This window comes from Leuciscus leuciscus, assembly GCF_965113295.1.
Source record: "Leuciscus leuciscus genome assembly, chromosome: 24".
Classification (NCBI taxonomy): Eukaryota; Metazoa; Chordata; class Actinopteri; order Cypriniformes; family Leuciscidae; genus Leuciscus; species Leuciscus leuciscus.
Genome location: NC_138723.1, coordinates 4,339,914 through 4,359,019, shown reverse-complemented (window position 1 = coordinate 4,359,019; position 19,106 = coordinate 4,339,914). Strand labels below are relative to the sequence as shown.

The 19,106-nt window shown below is 39.0% G+C and overlaps 1 protein-coding gene and 2 long non-coding RNA genes across 9 annotated transcripts in view; 2 read left to right on the top strand and 1 right to left on the bottom strand.

The window, feature by feature from the left end:
* The window catches only part of LOC309488925, a 63,122-nt gene that overhangs the window by 22,520 nt on the left and 21,496 nt on the right, over positions 1-19,106 (top strand). The gene's annotated exons all lie outside the window — the stretch shown is intronic.
* Positions 1-19,106, bottom strand: part of nrg1 (neuregulin 1) — a 90,208-nt gene that overhangs the window by 58,170 nt on the left and 12,932 nt on the right. Inside the window, exon 1 of one of the 7 annotated variants that reach the window (XM_082157346.1) lies at positions 1,341-2,526. The exons of the other annotated variants lie outside the window; for them this stretch is intronic. Within the exon in view, the coding sequence (XP_082013472.1) occupies positions 1,341-1,413 (73 nt within the window). The 5' untranslated portion in view covers positions 1,414-2,526. Of the gene's footprint in view, positions 1-1,340; positions 2,527-19,106 lie in introns of those variants that run through there. 7 annotated transcript variants of the gene reach the window in all.
* Positions 2,864-16,175, top strand: LOC309488923. The gene is made up of 2 exons (XR_014202295.1): positions 2,864-14,732; positions 14,970-16,175. It is a non-coding gene; the product is annotated as an uncharacterized lncRNA (long non-coding RNA).

Sequence of the window (19,106 nt, the reverse complement as noted above, 5' to 3'; positions counted from 1 at the left end):
CACAGGTGTCCAAGCCGAGGAACCACAGCTGTACCGAAATCACATTAACCATAGACTAACTACAACCAAAGAGAGCCACAACACTCCGGTCTTCATTTTAAACACTAGATCTATTTTTGACCATTTCAAATTATGTTTTCATTTCAAAGTATGCAAGTGCTATCTTTCTTTACAATAGATAAATGTTGCTTTGATATTTTATATCTCATGGAAAGATATGTTCAGACATTTTTAAAGGTGAATCAAGAGTTCAAATACTTCAAACACAATAATTCCTCACATGTTTATACACATGAGACTCAGCGAGCAGGACGCATTTCATCCGGCTGAGGATCGTCTAAAGCTGGCACGAGCGTGTTTCAACATGAGCTCCAACTGAATCAGTGCAAGTGATCATTCAGCAAGAGATCATTCACAGAATCCACTCGCTCAGACGCTCTGCCGTGCGTCACGCTCCTCATCAAACACATGCAGAAATAACAATAAAAGTAGGTTGTGAATGAAGCGTTCACTAACTTTTAACTCGTGTCACATGTAACGTTAATACTTAATAATCAATAACCTAATTAATAACTTAATAATCAAAAGTGTGTGTTCAGTGACATACAGTGGGGCTCAGACCACATTGAAAATCAGAGATTCAAATCGAATTTAAACTTAGAAATAAACAGTGAATTTAGCATTGTAGAGTTATTTAGCATTAATGCTGGAGAACATGATCTTCAGGTTTAGCTGATGAAGCCCCAGTCCTGCTGTCAATACAGTGAAGGAGACACAACAGATACTGAGACCTTCTCACATTACACTTTTCCCAATTCAAATGTATCTCAAATTTTTATGCTAATAAACGTCATTTATATTTCTAATAAATGTCCCCTACTTCAAATGAACAACTTAAGTTCAGTTGCTGCCTTAAATTTTTGGGTATAATCAAAATTGGCTGTACAACAGACTTCAAAAAATGTCCTAGTTGAATCTTTTATAACTTAAAAATGAAGTTCAAACTAAAGTACTGTAAAACACATGCTGTAATGCCTTTTCTCCAGGTGTGTATTGAAGCGTTGGACCGCCGGTGTGACAGGCGGGAAACTCTCTCCTTTAAGTCACCAGACCGGTGGGTCGTGTTAATGGTTACAAACATTTCTGCCCTTTCTCGCTTGACAGAGTCGCATGCGCTCAAACATCACAGTGGATCGCAACACCTGTAACCTGAAAGAGCAGCTCACGAGCTCAGAAACTACTGAAATCTGCTCAATACTGGAGCTGTCAATCCATCCCAGCACCCGAACCCTCGACACACACACACACACACACACACACCTCAGCACAGCAGAGCTTACCTTCCGGGGAGCTCGAGTCCTTATCCTTTTTCTTTCCACCTTTCCCTTCTTTCCTTGGCTGTTTCTCAGACATGCTGGCTCTGTGTTCTCTCGCTGCGTTCAGCTGTCAGTCAGTGTGAGTTGAGCGCGAGGTGTGAGTGTGTGAGTGTGTGAGCGTGGACTCCCTCAGACAACTCTAGGAACAGAAACTCTCTCCCGTCTGCAAGTGTATTTTACTCAGGAGAGGCGGGATCAACTCGCAGTGTGTCAGATTTCCACATGTCCCACGAATCAGTGCACTTCTTTATTAATACATTAGCAACGGCCGCCGTGTTGGTGTGTTAAAGCCACTTTGAAGACTTCTAATCTTTGAAGACATTCAGCTCTAATGGTCTTGATTGTGTGTAAACAGGACGGTTGTCACGTTGGTTCTGGCATCATGTACTCATAAACTGTGATTGAACTAAGTACTGTGTCATAATGTGTCATAATAATTAAATAATTTATCAATGGAAAAGTGTTATACGCACATAATACTTGTGTCTTCCTCTCTTTAGATGTGACGACACATGCCGACATAAGCATGGCACGCTTGACAAGACCAGACATGCTGGATTTCAGTTGATGTTGTCACGGTTTGATGTGGGTCTGTGGTCTTGATCGACATGACGTGTGGGACAAATGTCAGGATACACCAACCAGGAAGATCGTGCCAATACTCCTGCCATCCACACCGAAACCGGGCTTTTCACTGAAATATGTTGAACAACAGCAGATCTGACAGTTTGAACTTTATCTTTAAAACAAGACAAGTGACATGTTTTGCTCATGTTGTTATCATAGGCAAATCCTAAATATAAAACGTTTAAAATATAAATATGCCTAATGATTGAATTACAGTCACTGACACACGAGTATTGAATAACAATACATTATAAAAGTGGGAAAATGATGTGTTGGTTAATAACTGAGTGCACCTAACATAGAAAACAAGCATCTGTCTTCATACAGGATTATCCCTCGTTTTCCTTAGGGATGCACCGGTACTAACATTCCGGCTGATCATTACTTTCATATTATTGCTGATTAAATGGCAGATTTAAAAACATCTATTATTTTATTAAATGGATAATAAAACTACAAGTTAGTTTATAAAACTAAAAAAAGTGAATTTAGCCATTACAGCATGAACAATGGATATTCATTTGGAGATTTGCTAAAGATTACATTGTTCAATTATTAGTTTTTAAAGATTGTCTTTAAGTGAGCGTTACAACAATGGTAATCTATATGTACAAGCAGAGAAAATGTGTGTGTACAATTAAATATCAACCAATATATATATATCAACTCCAATGCACACTGTTACTGATAAATGTAAAAAATATGTAATAACAGCCTATAATGGATGTACTCTATGGATGCTTGTTTCCAACACAGAATAAAACCTTTTAAAAGATAATTGCGTTCTTATCACACAATTCTGACTTTATATCTCACAATTCTGACTTATATCTCACAATTCTGACTTTATATCTCACAATTGCAAGTTTAAATCTCACAATTCTGACTTTATTTCTCGCAATTGCATGATATAAAGTCAGATTTGCGTGATATAAAGTCACAATTGTGAGATATAAAGTCAGAATTGTGAGATATAAGTCAGAATTGTGTGATATAAAGTCAGAATTGTGAGATATAAGTCAGAATTGTGTGATATAAAGTCAGATTTGTGAGATATAAAGTCAGATTTGTGAGATATAAAGTCAGATTTGTGAGATATAAAGTCAGAATTGCACGTTTATATATCACAATTCTGACTTTATAACACGTTGCCTTTGGTATTTTTTATTCTGTGGCGGAAACAAGCTTCCATATGGATGCCTATTCATTCACAAATAAGTATTTTTACTTTTTTACAATAAAGTATATGTATTTTTGTTAGTGGTGCTTTCCTTTTTAAAATGTTAGCAGAATGAAATGTTTGAATGTTAATGTTTAAATTGGCGCTTAATGAAATAAACGTTTGTTGAGTGTTTTTGCTGATTAATATCGGTAAGTAGGAATGCCTTAGTCTTTTTTATATTTGTTTTTTATTACTGAGCGAAAGTGAAACGAGTGAAAGCATGGCAGAACATATATTACTTGTCTTAAAGATATTTTGTCGTCTGAAATCAGATCTGAGATCAGGCGGTAGGAATGCTTCATTTACAGAGGTAACTTCAGACATGCTCCCTCACAAATCCAGTTCTGAGCCATTTCCCTCAGCACAAGCACTGGCACGTCACGTCAAACAGGTAACACTTCAAAGTCAGTCCTCGGTTCGGGTTAATTCGAACCTTTCAGTTTCACCCAGTGGGTGTTGAATGAAACTCGCCCCTTCAGGTACTGTAGTCATCCTGAGAGTCTCCTGGAGGTGGGTGGGGTCGAGGAAATCCAGGACTCCTTCCTTCTGTACAGAGGCCGATGCGTCACAGATACGGCTACAGTTAACGATACGGTTGAGTGATCTTGGAGGGAGAGGAATGTGTGGGCTTCAATAGAGCGGAGCAAACCTGCGTGAACACAGCCAGAGCTCATCCATCGGGATCGGGATCAGGCTCAGCGAATAGGAACACACTCACTGAGTCAAACGGGATGTCAGTGACAGGAAGAAACCTCACATAGCTTTTCGTTGGAAACTACATTCCGTTGCACCATATCAAATCATTTTGATAGTCTTTGTGCAAAAAAACTGGGGTTTTTTCTGTTTACAAAAATCATGATGAATTTTCCCATAACAGAGTTGAACAGAACAGAAGTTGAAGAAGATAATGAAAAATCTGCACAATACTGACTAAAAGAGAAGTGTGCCAAATTTTTCTATTGAAACTATTGAGACTGATGAGGCCAATGTAAGTGTAACCCCTTTGGTGCTCTTCGTTCATTTTTGTTCACACACACACACACACACACACACAAAATAAACAATGGACATGACTTAAAAAAGGTTAAATGGTCCTGAAATAAAATAGTCACACTTGTACTCCTTGCGGTCAAAACTGACCGTTTTGGAAATGAATGGGAAGCGAATGTCACCTAGTGGAAGCGTTTGGTACTGCGCCCAAACAAATCTAACTAAAAGCTCATTGTTGAGATATCAAGCTCAAATTTGGAGCACAACTTTATAGCTTTGTTTTTCTCACAGTTTAATAGAAAAACGTGTATTGGAAAATATACACCTGATATAAAAACTGAAAATAGTATTTATGTGCATTTTTCATAACAATAAATCTAAAATTCTAAAACTTTTTTTAAGTTCACTTTTTAAAAACTTGTTCACTTAAGCAGAAGGCTAATCTGGCAAGTGGCGTCTTTAAAAAGACCAGACTTCAGTCTGTGCTCCAAAACATTCAAGATTTATTACAGCTTGAGTTGGAAATTTGTTTTCCGGGTCTATGGATTATATGGACAAATGGATTATAACTACTGCAATAAATATAATTTAGTACCATAAAATAAATAAAAAAACATTACATTAGCATTAACAAAAACAAATCTACAAAGTGCAAGCATGATATTTTAATTCAAATAAAAGTGAAATATTGGTAGAAATCTACGTGCTGTAACGCAATGTGATTATAAATAATGTGAGTTCAGCTTCCTGCCAGATATTTCATCTGTTAGTCACATGGGCATTTGGGGAATCTGACCGTAGCGTTGGCTATTTACCATATAAATGGTTTCCTTTATTACGGGCACTATTACTCAGAAACATGATGGTGCAGAAGATCACAACATTTGGATATAGGGTCCCTTCCGGCTTGCAACAGGCTTAAAAATATGAATCATGCTACAAAACAGTGTTGTAAATACACGCTTGCGTTGCTCAATGCTGTCACTTCCTTTAAACAATAATTGACAAAGATATACGTAATTGGTGACTTTTATTCACCTACGCCATGTCTTATTGAACAAACAATTTATAGTAGTGGGTTCAAGGCACTTAGAGAACCTCAACTTTCCAAATAACTTTTCTGAGAAATCACAGAATTTCCGTGAGCGCAATCTGTATAAACATGACGCCTACATGTAAAGCGTACGGCCCAACAACCCCCTGTCCTCAAAACAAGCTCTTGACCATCTCTGCACTCAGATCAGATCTGTTCATACAGCAACCCTCAAATCATTTTTGCAATGATTACTCTCTCTTTTTCAGACTTTCACTCCACAGAGGTGTCACGATCCTGCAGTCTCGCAGAGGGATATAACGCCTGTACAGACAGCAGGATCCTCTGGGTCATGACGATCATGTCAAAAGAGCGCTTTAGGAAATAGCCTACGAGAATGAAAAGTCAAATACATTTAGTTAGGAACACAAAACACGTCAGACGTCACAAAAGAGTGTGTTTTTAGGTCCTTTTCCTTTTTGTGAGTTTCTAGGAGGGGCGAAGTGTGAACCGGCAGCCTGTTCGAACTTGAAGAGATCAGAACATTATCCACTCACTGCTCTCCCCTCATATTTATTTGGATTGGATTTGTTGTCTTGGATACACACTACCCCTTATGGTCACATTTCTAGAAAATAGTATGTGCATATTTCATAACAATAAATCTAGAATTCTATAACTTTTTTTAAGTTCTCTTTTTTCAAAGTTTTTCACTCTAGCGGTAATCTGGCCAAACTTCAGTCAAGATTTATGACAGTTTTCATTTTCAGGTCTACGTTCAAAAAGTGAATAAATGGATTATAACTACTGCATAAATATAATTTAGTACCATCAAATAAATAGAGTTGTTATTGCCACGATCACCAAACCGAAAGACAGTCTTGATGAAAGATTTGTTTCACATGCATCAACAGTGGTCTAATGCGCAGTGCAGATCTTGTCTATTGCAATGCCCATGTTTATGGTTATTTATATATCTTATATCATCATCTAGCCCAGTAAGTACTGCAAACCAACTTCGAATCACTCACTCCGTTTTGTTTTCTTGCAGAAAAGCACCTTTGATGAAGTAAATATTTTCTGAATTGTGGATGTGGGTGTTGAGCGCAAGAGAGCCAATTTGCAGGTGTATGTTTTACATCGCCATAAAAGGTCATCAAAACCACACAAAAAAAAACATGACAAAAACTATAATTGTACGAGCATAATGTAAATATTATGATTAGTGTGAAAGCTCGTGTAAAACACCAGCCCTGTGCTGGATGCGCTGAAGGTACTGAGATGAAAAGAGCGAATGCTGAAGACGGCTCTCTCGTCCAGATGTCCGGCACGCTGTGTGTACTGCTCATAATGGACTGTTTTCTTTCAGCATTTCTGAAAGTGAAGTTGTTTGGGTTGTTTCATAAACACAGTTGTAACTGAAGGAAGAGCGCACTCAACAAAGCCCAACCTTAGCGCAACTCGCACAAGCGTTCTGGATGCTTTTACCGCAGTGCTATCATCGGTTACTGACAGCTGAGTATCATTAGACCTCAAATCTTCAAAATGTGCATAAAGACAGTCAATGTTTATGAGAGAGAGTTGTCATTAATACATTTTATTGTAAAATGTCCCAATAAGAGCGTCACCACAGAGTTTTCAGTGAAGTATAAAGCAGAAGAGTCAGTGAGGAGTCAGCGAGACGCAGGCAAAGGTCAGTCCTCCAGCTGATGTTTAAAGGAACACTCCACTGTTTTTTGAAATAGGGCTTATTCACCGTCTTTCCTACATTTAGATAGGTGGGCAAATGCATTTTTGTCTCAGTGCATGCATTGTTTTAGTTTGACAGGGTCGGCGCTAGCTTAGCTTAGCATAATGAATGGAATCCTTTGTTGCCAGCTAGCATGTCCTGAGTAAAAGTGATAAAAAAAACACAAAAAAACACCTAATTACTTCTTGTGGCCTGCGTATTCACAACGAGTACAAATAGGGATGCAGATTAACACTAGGTGATTTCCTAGGCAGATATTGACTTGGGACTATATTAGGGGGAAGCACAGGCGAAGCACTGCTACTTGGGCGCAGAGATATCACGCAACACATGAAATCCCACGACTTCCGTCAACATACCGGCGTGAATAGTAGCTGGCTAAATCGCCTAGTGTTAATCTGCATCGCTATTTATACTCGTTGTGAATACGCAGGCCACAAGAAGTAATTAGGTGGGGGTTTTTAATTTTTTTTATCACTTTTACTCAGGACATGCTAGCTGGCAACAAAGGATTCCATTCATTATGCTAAGCTAAGCTAGCGCCGACCCTGTCAAACTAAAACAATGCATGCACTGAGACAAAAATGCATTTGCCCACCTATCTAAATGTAGGAAAGACGATGAATAAGCCCTATTTCAAAAAACGGTGGAGTGTTCCTTTAAAGGCTGATGTGCCTCATGTGATGCTGAAGTCCTGACGTGTTAATAATATGTGTTGTGACTTCATAGCAGTGTTTTTTACATAGTGATGTGGAATATAAAGGGCAGTTTATATTTTAATACATGAAATAGTTGTTTTGTACGTAGATACAATCAAGCTGCTCGATGAGATGTGATTGTTTACAACAGGATAACACAAAATGAAAGAGCGATGGCTTCTGGGAAGGAACACATCGGACTACGACACACAGACGTCTGGTCTCTGGGAAATGTTACGAGGGCCTAATGTCAGGATCAATATTCTGGCATTCTGGTTCCAGCTTGTATTCACTCCAGAACATTTTCACAATCAAAGCCCAGTGTGAATGCAGCTTATCTATGCTATAGGATCGGCCAATGATTTAAAGAGGCTGCTAATCTTTCACTGCATTGCTGTCATTTGGTAAGGGACTTCTTTGGATTACCTTTGTGTTAGATGTTGTAATCTCACAGTAGAAATGTAGTCTAGTCCACCAAATACAGGGCTTTGTTGTAAAGACACAGATAGAGGTGCTGATGGACCCCCGGGACAGACCGTGGATGGGACCTTTTAATAGGACAATGACATAATCTTCAGGTACCTTGAACCTTCGGGTATATATATACTGTATATATACACAAGACAAAACAAGTCAATCCTGTTTCATGCCATTCACTACTTCTTCCACGTTAAAGGATTTCAAGAGATTTCAGTTTTTCACATCTTTTGGCTGATTTAGTCAAAAGGAGCATTTTAAGGTACCTGAAGATTATGTCATTGTGCTATTAAAAGGTCTGTCCCATCCACGGTCTGTCCCTGGGGTCCATCAGCACTGGGATCTGTGTCTTTACTGGTGCAGTCTTATATATAATACATGAGCAATGACGGCCAAACCCTTCCACAATACGCCTGTATTGTTTGAACTGTCAGGCTTATTTGTCCATTTTTCTTTTCTTTTATGATTAATGACGTTTTCTCTTCATATGAACAAAGGTTAAGTTGCCGACAGTGACATGAAGTGTTTATACACGGGCATAAAATACACCACAAATCGCTAACACTTTACAATACGGACTCATTTGTTAATATTGCATTAGTTCACATGAACTATATTTTTACAGCATTCTTAACCTTTGTTAAAGTTAGTTAATGAAAACACAATCGCTGAACAATTACAAGTTACAATTACAATTGTTTGTTCATGTTAGTTCACAGAGCAGTGATGCTTTACTTTTGTCAGCATGATTTTAATAATGTATTAGTAAATGTAGAACTAAGACTAATAGATGTTGCACAAGTATTACATTTAATAGTAATTGTTAATAGTCCAAATGACTGTGATTGTGGTTTGATATTACTTTTGCATTACATTATTATTTATATCAGAAATAGCTCTTGATCTTAGAGCACTGGACAAAACTATTCTATAATAGTCCATAATTTCCTCTAACCTGCCACTCATCTCACTGGTAAAATGAGTAAGTTTACAGACATTTACTGAATTAATAAATTAATTCAACCTCGACCTATGATCAACTGAGACAGGTGTGTATCCTATATGAGTTCATTGTCAATCATAAACCTCACAGACAAACAACATTTAAACAGATAGAGTATCAAATTATCTCAATATGGAAATGCACACATCAAACACACAGTGTTTTGAAAGTGGAAGGTCTTTAAAAGCTTGACTCATTTTAGTTTTGTGTTGATGTTACTCATATCGACCAGATTTGAATCCAGTGATGCATCTGACCTAGAATGACCTCCTCACCTTCCCCACCTTCTGGATCTTTTATACTGTACTGTACGTCCTCTTGAAACTTGACGTAGACAAGTGTAAACAGCAGAAGAAGGCAGCCAAACAGATTAAAGCCCACCACCTGCGCTGCCTCATCATGCGATGGCAATGTGTGTGTTACTGAGCTAAGAAGAGGCGGATGGGTGACTTACAACAGGATATGATCTTCAAACAAACCCACTCATCCCTGAGGAAACGTCCAGTAATCTTCACAGTGCTTCACAAACCCTCCCCGATGGCAATATGAGATGAAAGACAACCAAACAAACCTAAAACCTGGAAGAGGAGCATTTAAAGTAACTCCTGATATAAACCATCCTAGATTCAGATCCACTCTGACAGACCAGAGTCTTTTACCATCAACTCTATTCTAGTGGATGGAAACAGGGGAGGAATCATCAAACTGGGTTCATTATAGTAAATGATTTGACAGACTTGTGCTGATTAACAACCTCAAAGCTAATCATGCATAACTTATAAAAATGCCTGCTTGTACAGTCTAACTAAAATGTATTCAGACTCCTTCAACATTTCTCACATTATCACAGTTTAGTCACAATAGTTTAGAAAATGGTAATAAAATATGACGAACTTAGTTGATATTTCTCTGGTTTTGTTAGACTGTCTCACAAATGAATTATGTTGAATATCTGTCAGCTGTTAAATTTAACTACACAATTAGATAATACCAGTTTAGCTCAACCAATCACCAAGCAATGCTTCATTTTGTTCAGTTTGTGTGTAAAAATGTCGCATTAGCAATTAAAGAAAAAACACTTCAGCAAAACATGATCAGGTCAAAATGTCTGAATCATTTTTGGTCCCAAATTTGTATAGCCTAAATGTTAGTGGTAGTCACTGTATGAAAGAATTTTTGAGTATATTATGTCACAGTTTACTTTATTTTGCAATCCTCACTTACATAAATGACCTATAGTGTCCTGCACACACTAGTAAAAAAATAAATCAAAACTTATATCTGGTGTCGGAATAATTTTTGGTTTTTGGTATTAAATGCAACAGAGATTGAAGTGTAGAAAAACTCAGGATTTTTTTTTTTTTTTCTAATTCAATAAAACAAAAGGAACCCCCCAATTTTAACTCTTCATTCTTATTAACCCCTATGGGGATTCAGGACCCCGGCCTCTACAACCCTGCCCTCCTCTTCCTCCTCCTCCTCCTCAATCCAACAGCATTTTCTGTTTTTATGGCCTGTGGCATCTATTTATAGAGACATTAGAAAGCATGAGTTCATTATTTTTCTTCCTGATAGGACTGAAGGGTGTTTCCATTCTCCTGCCCTGGAGACGTGGGTGAAACAGCAGATTAGAGGGCATTCGCTGAACACATCTCCACCAATATCATCTGTTTTAAATAGATCTGTATGACAGAAGGTCAGACAAACAGCTCTCTCCACGTACTCTTGTTGCGAACGTCACAGTGATATCAGTCAAGATTTGTTCTGGACTTTTCCACTGCACTTCACCTATTGTACACGGTGGATAACAAACACGCTGTGCGTGCTTTAAACGGCAAACTAACTGCTTTCTCAATATTTCTTTGAGAAAGATTGTGTGGATATGTTCGGAGGTTCAAACATCTCTGAATGAACAAGATAAAGACTGACTGAGGCCCAGTCGTATTCATCTTAGTATGGCTTTAGATCAGAAGTGTTAGTAAGAGAAGACAGTTCCCTCTGCTGGAAGCACTGAGCAACAGATTCACAGGAGCTGATGACATTATGCACGCAAGCTGATCTCAGAACAGATATTAGTGTTCAAACTGATCTGAAATTAGTTTGTTGAGGCCCTGTACAGCATTGATGCACTTCATGTAAAAATGGACATATGCTTACAGTGTTGTTATTTTTATCTAAAACTATCAAAAAAAGTTTTTCGGTAATTTAAATAAATCTGAAATAAAATATAAATATTAAATGATAAACTTTAAAATAAATAAAATTACAAATGCTGCATGGTAACTAACCGAAATAAACATGTTTAAGCTGAGGTACTAAAATTACTAAAACTAAACCTGAAATAAAATAAATTAAAGCTAAATAGAATTCATGCTAATTCAAAATTATAAATACTATAATAATTATTCAATATTGTTATTTATATTCTATTTGCTTCAAGCTACAACAAAAAAATCAGAATAAAATAAAAATGTATAGTTTATAGTTTATAGTAATGTAAATGTTTCGGCTGTTATTAGATTCTGTGTTTTCTAATCTTCTTTCGGACCAAAGAAAAAGCAAACCATTAACTGTAGATACAAACACAACAATTGTTTGTTTTCAGGGCTGTTCTGGGGCACATGGATGAAGTATTCACCACAGGGATAATGTGCAGTGTGTACTTACAGCTGCACAGCCCTCGTTTTACAACAAAAACCGCAAAGACTTTAGGGAATGAAGTGCCTGAGAAGTCCGATGCACCCACAGCTGCCACATGCAGAAGGAGAGAGACTCTGAGTCGATATGCACATACACACACAGCACTGGCCCATCAGAGCATGAGCTACCGGGATTACTCCTTCATTCAATGGCTTTCCAGTTTGAATGCATGTGCAAACGGGAAATAAAAACTCACAAACTACATCAGAGGTTGGAATTACAGAAACATTTGATTTACTGAATGTTTTGAATAAAAAATTTAATTGAAAAAAATAATTTTGATACTCAGTCGATTGTACTCTACTTTAGAAACATTTCCACAGCAAATGGAGGCTAATATAGGATTAGAATTTTAGAAGGTTTGATGAAATTAAGGAATAGATAGAGCAGGAGATACTGGAGTGATGATTTGGGGAACAGAGTAGGTGAGAGGTGCGGAGTTACAGATAACAATATTTAATCCAAACAGCCCTTCACGGCAAGCAAAGACCTTGACGAAACAAGCCCTCGGGACAGATCCTCAGTGACTAGATGAGCCCTCGGCACAGATCCCAATGGCCGGCAATGACTGTGCCACGCCAGGACCAGCTGGGACCTAAACACAGTAAACAAGAACGTTCATCGTGTTTAAGGCCACTCATTAGGCAGGAGGAGAACTGGCCCCCGACTGAGCCTGGTTTCTCCAAAGGTTTTTTTCTCCATTTCTGTCACTGATGGAGTTTGGGTTCTTGTCACTGTCGCCTTTTGGCTTGCATAGTTAGGGACACTTAATATTCAACAATGTTACTGATTTAACTGCACTGACAAGGTGTTACGAGTGTAACCCTGGTTCCCTGAGAAGGGGAACGAGACGCTATGGGGAACCAATACTCACTACGCCATGCTGCCTCACTAGGCTGTGGACATGCACATAAATAGTAGGGCATAAATTGACTCAATGGGCCCTATTTTAACGATCTGAAACGCAAGTATCAAGCGCGAAACGCAAGTAACTTTGTGGGCGGGTCTCGCAAATCTAAAATGTGTTGGTCTGAAGTAGCTTCATTACTCATAGGTGTGGTTTGGGCGTAACATGAAATAAACCAATCAGAGCGACATCTCACATTCCCTTTAAGAGCAGGCGCGCTTGTTCCATGGCGGACTGCTATTATAACGGCGGATTTGCCAGACGCACGACAGGAGCGGTTCACAGCCGAGGAGACCGACGTTCTCGTCAGGGCCGTAAAACACAGAGAAGTGACATTGGGGATGGAGAAACACACAAATTAGCTTCGCTTAAAGTGGCGTATAATAATTTGGGTAAATGTGTAAGCTAGATTTATGCCTATTTTTTCACATCTTCATGGACACAACAATGATTTCCCTCGTGTGTTAATATTTGTCCTTGTAATAATGTATGGTTTTCTAAAAATGAGAACTGCTGCGTCTGTGTGTAGATGAGAGAAGCAAAGTGTATGTGCGTTGTGCACACGCTACATTGATTATGGCCAAGCATGCGCTCTTAAAATAGCATATGAATAACATGCGCAACGCGCCACTGACTTTAGACTAGGTTTTCCTGGTCAGTGGCGGAATTGTTTTTTAAACCTGCAAAAAACGTTTGCGCCGGAACACGCCTCCTCTTTGCGCTGAACTGCCCCCGGGAGCGCAAATGCATTTGCTAGTTTACCGACGTGCGTCTGTGGAGGGAAAAGTCCGCTTTGTGCGGGTGCAAAATAGGAATGATACATGCGTCGGTGTACAAAGTCAATTGCGCTGGGTGCAAGATAGGGCCCTATGGATTACTCAGGCGGTCCAAATCTGACAGCAGATCAGCCTGGTGTGCTTGCAACACTCTTTTATTCGCCATTGAGTACAAGGCATCACCAGCCATCATCTGGGGCACACATCTCATCAATTGGGGCATCGACACATACCCGTGTTCGCGCATCCCCTCAACATCAGCGTAGTTTGTGCACTGATGGTGATGAATGCGCGCTGAATATGGGTTCTTCCATGCCTTTTCGATCTCATTGTGTAGATCGGGCAGGAATGGAAGGCTCACGAGAGCTGGAGCGTTATGGCTGGACAGAAATCCATTCGTCAAGTCTGCCATGAGCGGTCTCTTTCCTCACGCGCTCCAATGGCAGCTGAAGCCTTGCTGAAACGCATTACATAACACTCACAACTCAGGGTGGCTGCGCGGGTTAGGGTTGTACATCCTCTTCACCCTCATCATCGTGCGTGCTCTGAGCCCAAACAATAAACACACAAGTTTTAAGGTGTAAAATATCTTAGACACAGATGCACACACTTCCTGAAGCGTTTTTCACAAGCCATCATTACCTTTTTGAAGTTTCAGGTTGAAGCGTACAGACAAAACAGTCCCTGAAGATGAAAAAGCTATTAACATGTTCTCCAGGCTCCGGGTCGCACTAGTAGTGATGCCATAGGCTGTCGACGGCCAATAGGATTGCCGTGATTAGACAAGCGTTTCAGACACCGGTTTGCGTGGAGGCGTTCCCCAAAGCGTCATCGACGCGGTGCGAGTTGCCTTTCGAAAGGGAACTTTACAGTACAGTGAGTAACAGTATTACAATACCAAACGTAAACTAATTCTTAAAAACAGAATTAGATGCAGCAAGTTTTCGGTTTGTTTAGCTGGCAAAAATTGTCAGTGTGTAGTAATATATCTTGCATGACAGGGTTTCCACGATGAGAGTCTGCTTGGCTCCGATGAAGATATATATATCGTAGATGCTTTGCCAATGCCACCTGTTGTTGGTTCAGAAGGAAAGTTAGGCTGTTGCTGCTTGCCTGCCATTCTCGCTCTGTCTGACAGCGTACGTGAACGCACTGATGACGAATGATGTCTGCGTGAACAGCCAGCGCAGTGGTGTGCAAACACACGTTGACTGACAGGGAACACATGCTTATAGGACTGTTCGGACCGAACGCAACGATTGAACGAACATTTTATGGTCCTGCACCTTCCACAGACGACATATATTTATAACAATACATTAAGACCGCTTAACAGAGTGATTTCTATCAGGATATGAGGAGACTTTCAACCAGCGTAAGTCAAGTCAAGTCACCTTCAAGTCAAGTCAGCTCTAGAATAAAGTTATTGTACAGCTAAAGTTTGATTGATTGATTCACTTCCGTTGCGAAGATCATTAGTTATTAACTTAGGGGCCGCTAACACGACACCATTCTAACAGGAAAACCCTCCACACGCTCCGGCCGCCCATCCGCACAACAACAGTGCCTGGTGTCTTGAGAACACACTCCCGGAAATAGGTTCCAAGGTCTAAACGATTATCAGTTATCTCTGCGCAAACACCGACGTCGCGCACATGCGTATCACGTGTTCAGTCCATAGGTATGCGCGTTTTAATATATATGTGTGCAGGCGTGAAGTCCTTTTTTACAAATCAACCCTCAACAAACTACTCGTCTGGCCTTAAAAATGTATAATACAGGAATAATTTATCTCAGGTTCTACAAAAAAGGTCATAAATCTGCAGAGAATCACCTACGACACCTTTAAGGTGCTTTATACAACCGGACACTGCTCCTGGAGAGACACTGTCCCACAGAGTTCAGCAACCTCAATTAAACACACCAGAACCAGCTAATCATGGTCTTACAAATCATACTAGAAACTAGTGCTGGGTAAAAAAAAAAAATTGATTTCTCGATTTTAATCGATTCTCATTTTTACGAAACGATATCGATTCTTAAATCGCAAGAATCGATTAGTCATCCTGTTTTCAGTTGATGAATGAATGTAACATTGATGCGCTGCATCCCATCCAATAAATCGCAATAATCTTTGTGCTTTGTTATTATTGATATGAAACAAAGTCTCAGATTTCAAATTACGTCCATTTTCTTACGAAATTCAAAAACATAAATAGCGTTTTGTCGCTGTGGCGTGAGATCGCTCTGGCTCAGCTCTAGAGAAGCACATGATCTTCTCTTCCGCCTTAATAATACCAGTTACAGCGCGAGATAAACATGAATGAGCTTCTGAAAGTGTGTTAAAAGATAGAGTACAACTTATCGAAGTCCGTATCATGTGACAAGGAGTCGCTCAATCAGTGTTTCAACCGTGGAAAGACGTCAGTAAAACAGCTTGTAAACAATGTCATATAACGTCACATTTACCTCAAAAAAACCATATCCAGTGACCATACACTCGTTAGTCAGCGAGAAAAATTAACTCTAGAGAGGAGCATTTTGTTAAATATATGCACCATATTACATATTCATTACAATTTTTAATGCATGTTTGAATAAATCTGGCAGGTTTTTATGACAGCCACCATTTAAATGTTTATATTTCATATAACTTTATTATTATATTAAAAAAAAGTGTAAATTAAGTGTTTGTATACAAATCAGTTCATTTTTACCTTCAATATTATAGTAAGCTAATGAAGCTTATAGGCTACCACTGACTCCCATAGTTTACAGCAATAGTTAAGAGATTTGTTTTCCTTGAGAAAATGTGCGTGTATTGTACCTGATATCCAAAATAATCAATACTGAATCGAATCGAAATCGAATCGAACTGCAAGCTTGTGAATCGAAATCGAATCGAATTGTGAAATTTGTGTCAATACCCAGCCCTACTAGAAACTGACAGGTGTGTTGAAGCAAGTTGCAGCTGAACTCTGCAGGACAGTGTTTGGACACCCCTGTCCTGTGCAGGGGACAGGGGTGGCAACAAGGGAAGTCCTGGCTGTGTTACACCTTTCACCCTCACTTGTGGGACAGGCCTCAGCCCTATACGGCCCCAAGAGAAGAGCCTTAAGGGGAAAATTCCCAACATAGCCGTACCAGTATTTTGACACGGCTCTTAGGGAGCAGCCGACCGAAAGGGAGCATTCCCAACTACAGCCTTCAGAGACCTACAGAAGCCCCTCACCAAAAGAGTGAAAAGACAGCTCATATATCTGTCACAAGAGATTTTTTTGAGATGTAAATAAACATATGCACATTCATAAGACGTAAAAGGGCACGTAAACATACGTATGACGGCACTGCACGTGCACAAGGTCTTCTTGAGTCTTTTTCAGGTCTACAATTGAGCCATCAATCTGATTATCATAACACATTATTTGGTTGCATGCAGAAGTAGATTGTATGAGTCAGTTAACTTTATTGAGTGACCTGACAGCATACTTACCAATTCATAAGAGTCATCACTCAAAGTATTTGCTGCTTATCTGCTGTTAAACCATTTCAATTGTGAAAATCACTAAATATTGACTAGTTGTTCATTTAAGTACTTCAAATTATAAGAATTATAAGTAGCTTGTGTCTTGGCAAGCCTCAGTCAAAAGTAGTTTTCCCCAACACTGAGTAATCCAGTGAATGAAACCAGCCCTCGACTCTCACTCATAAGTGTTGAGCCAGCATTAGATTTACTGTCAGGATTACTAAATGAACAGCAAAAAGTTATTCGTAATCATCAAAGTGTTGGGATAGAAAAATAATGTATACTAAAGAGAGTGCATTAGTATGACACCCGTAGGAAGGTTATCTGAGAGACACCTTCTGATGGAAAGACTAATGGAGCTTCAGTGAGATCATTGTTTATGCTGAGAGGCTGGAGGGAAGTTCAACATTTCCTGTTGATAGTGTTTGCTTGCGACTGAAAATTGTGTTCAACCCATCCAGTACTGAACAAACCCACCAAGAGTGATCAATAAATCTGAAACGCTCAGGAAGTGGGTGTAGTGCTGTATTATCGAACCCTTAAATTGATATTTTGAAAGATATATATATTGGGACTGTAGAGGTATACAATGGCACAGAAGCTCTCCATAACATTTATGATAACAAGAAGCTCTAAGATGCTCACTTGATTATGCATGTGTTGTGTTTGTTGTGATCAGTGTTGGGAGTTACATTATCAGATTACTTTTTTCAAGTAACTAGTAAAGTAATGCATTACTTTTACTTTTTTCAAAGTAAGACAGTGACTTTGTTTCCCCATGTATCGACTGACACCTCTCTCGTCTCCATGCTGAGAGAATCATGACATGAACTAATGAGCTGCAGTTCTACAGCGTTTATTAATGATAATTTCATCATTTATTAATACATTATTAAAATCAAAAGTTGTATTTGTTAACATTAGTTAATGCACGGTGAGGTAACATGAACAAACAATGAACAGCTGGATTTATATTAACTAACGTTTACAAAGATGAACAAATACAGTAACAAATGTATTGCTCATGGTTAGTTCATGCTAGTTAACAAATGAAACCTTATTGTAAAATGCAACCAGTATGTTAAATACACATACTTTATGTATTTAATCTCACTTTATTAACCAGTGTATTTGCTGCTGACCTTCGATGATCCAATTAAACCATATATTAAGTAAAACCATCACATTTGTGTGAAAAAAACATTGAACTTTCTTCTCCTGCATCCTACTCTTCTGTGATCCAGAACGGATCAGACGCAAATTAATATTTCCTTCAGCCTGAGTAATCAAATTGGCAGTACAAGTAATTTCAACTTAAATTATATTCAAATGAATAAAAAAAATATCAAGTTGAATCTTATATAACTTTTATAAATTGCTTGATGTAAAATTTAGTTAATGTAAAAAAATAAGTTTTCCTGATTTACGGATGATATCATTTTTTACAGTGTATAAAGAAGTACCAGCAACATAGGTTGCTTGCTGAGAGTTTGATTTTGTCATAATACACAGATACTCTTGGCCATCAATGGAGAAATATGCTTTATATTTGCTGTATAGTTGCAGATTTCAGCAAACCTTGACCCCCGCTGCTAACTGTGATTGGCACAGCCAAATGGGCAACTAGGGAGATCCAATCCTAGCCAGTTTAAATTCATCATTGTGCAACACTGCCACCTGGAGACGGTCACTACACACACACACACACACACCAACATGATAACAAAACCAGATCAGCAGTTCCTCTCAAATCTGTCCTTGGACCTGGGTCCATCGGACACACCCAATTCAGATCATTCAGTCTGTACTAAAGAGCTGGAGAGTTGGATCAGCTGTGTCCGGTGAGAGAGACGTCTATAAGTGCAGGGATGGGGGTCCCGGGACAGGTTTGAGAAGCTCTGATCTACAGCACCAATATTAAATGGATCTGAAATACAGTGGCACGTCCACCTCTACAAATGTAGCACATTATACAAGTCTCATTACCGCAGTACCGACCAGCCTTTCATTCTGCACGACAA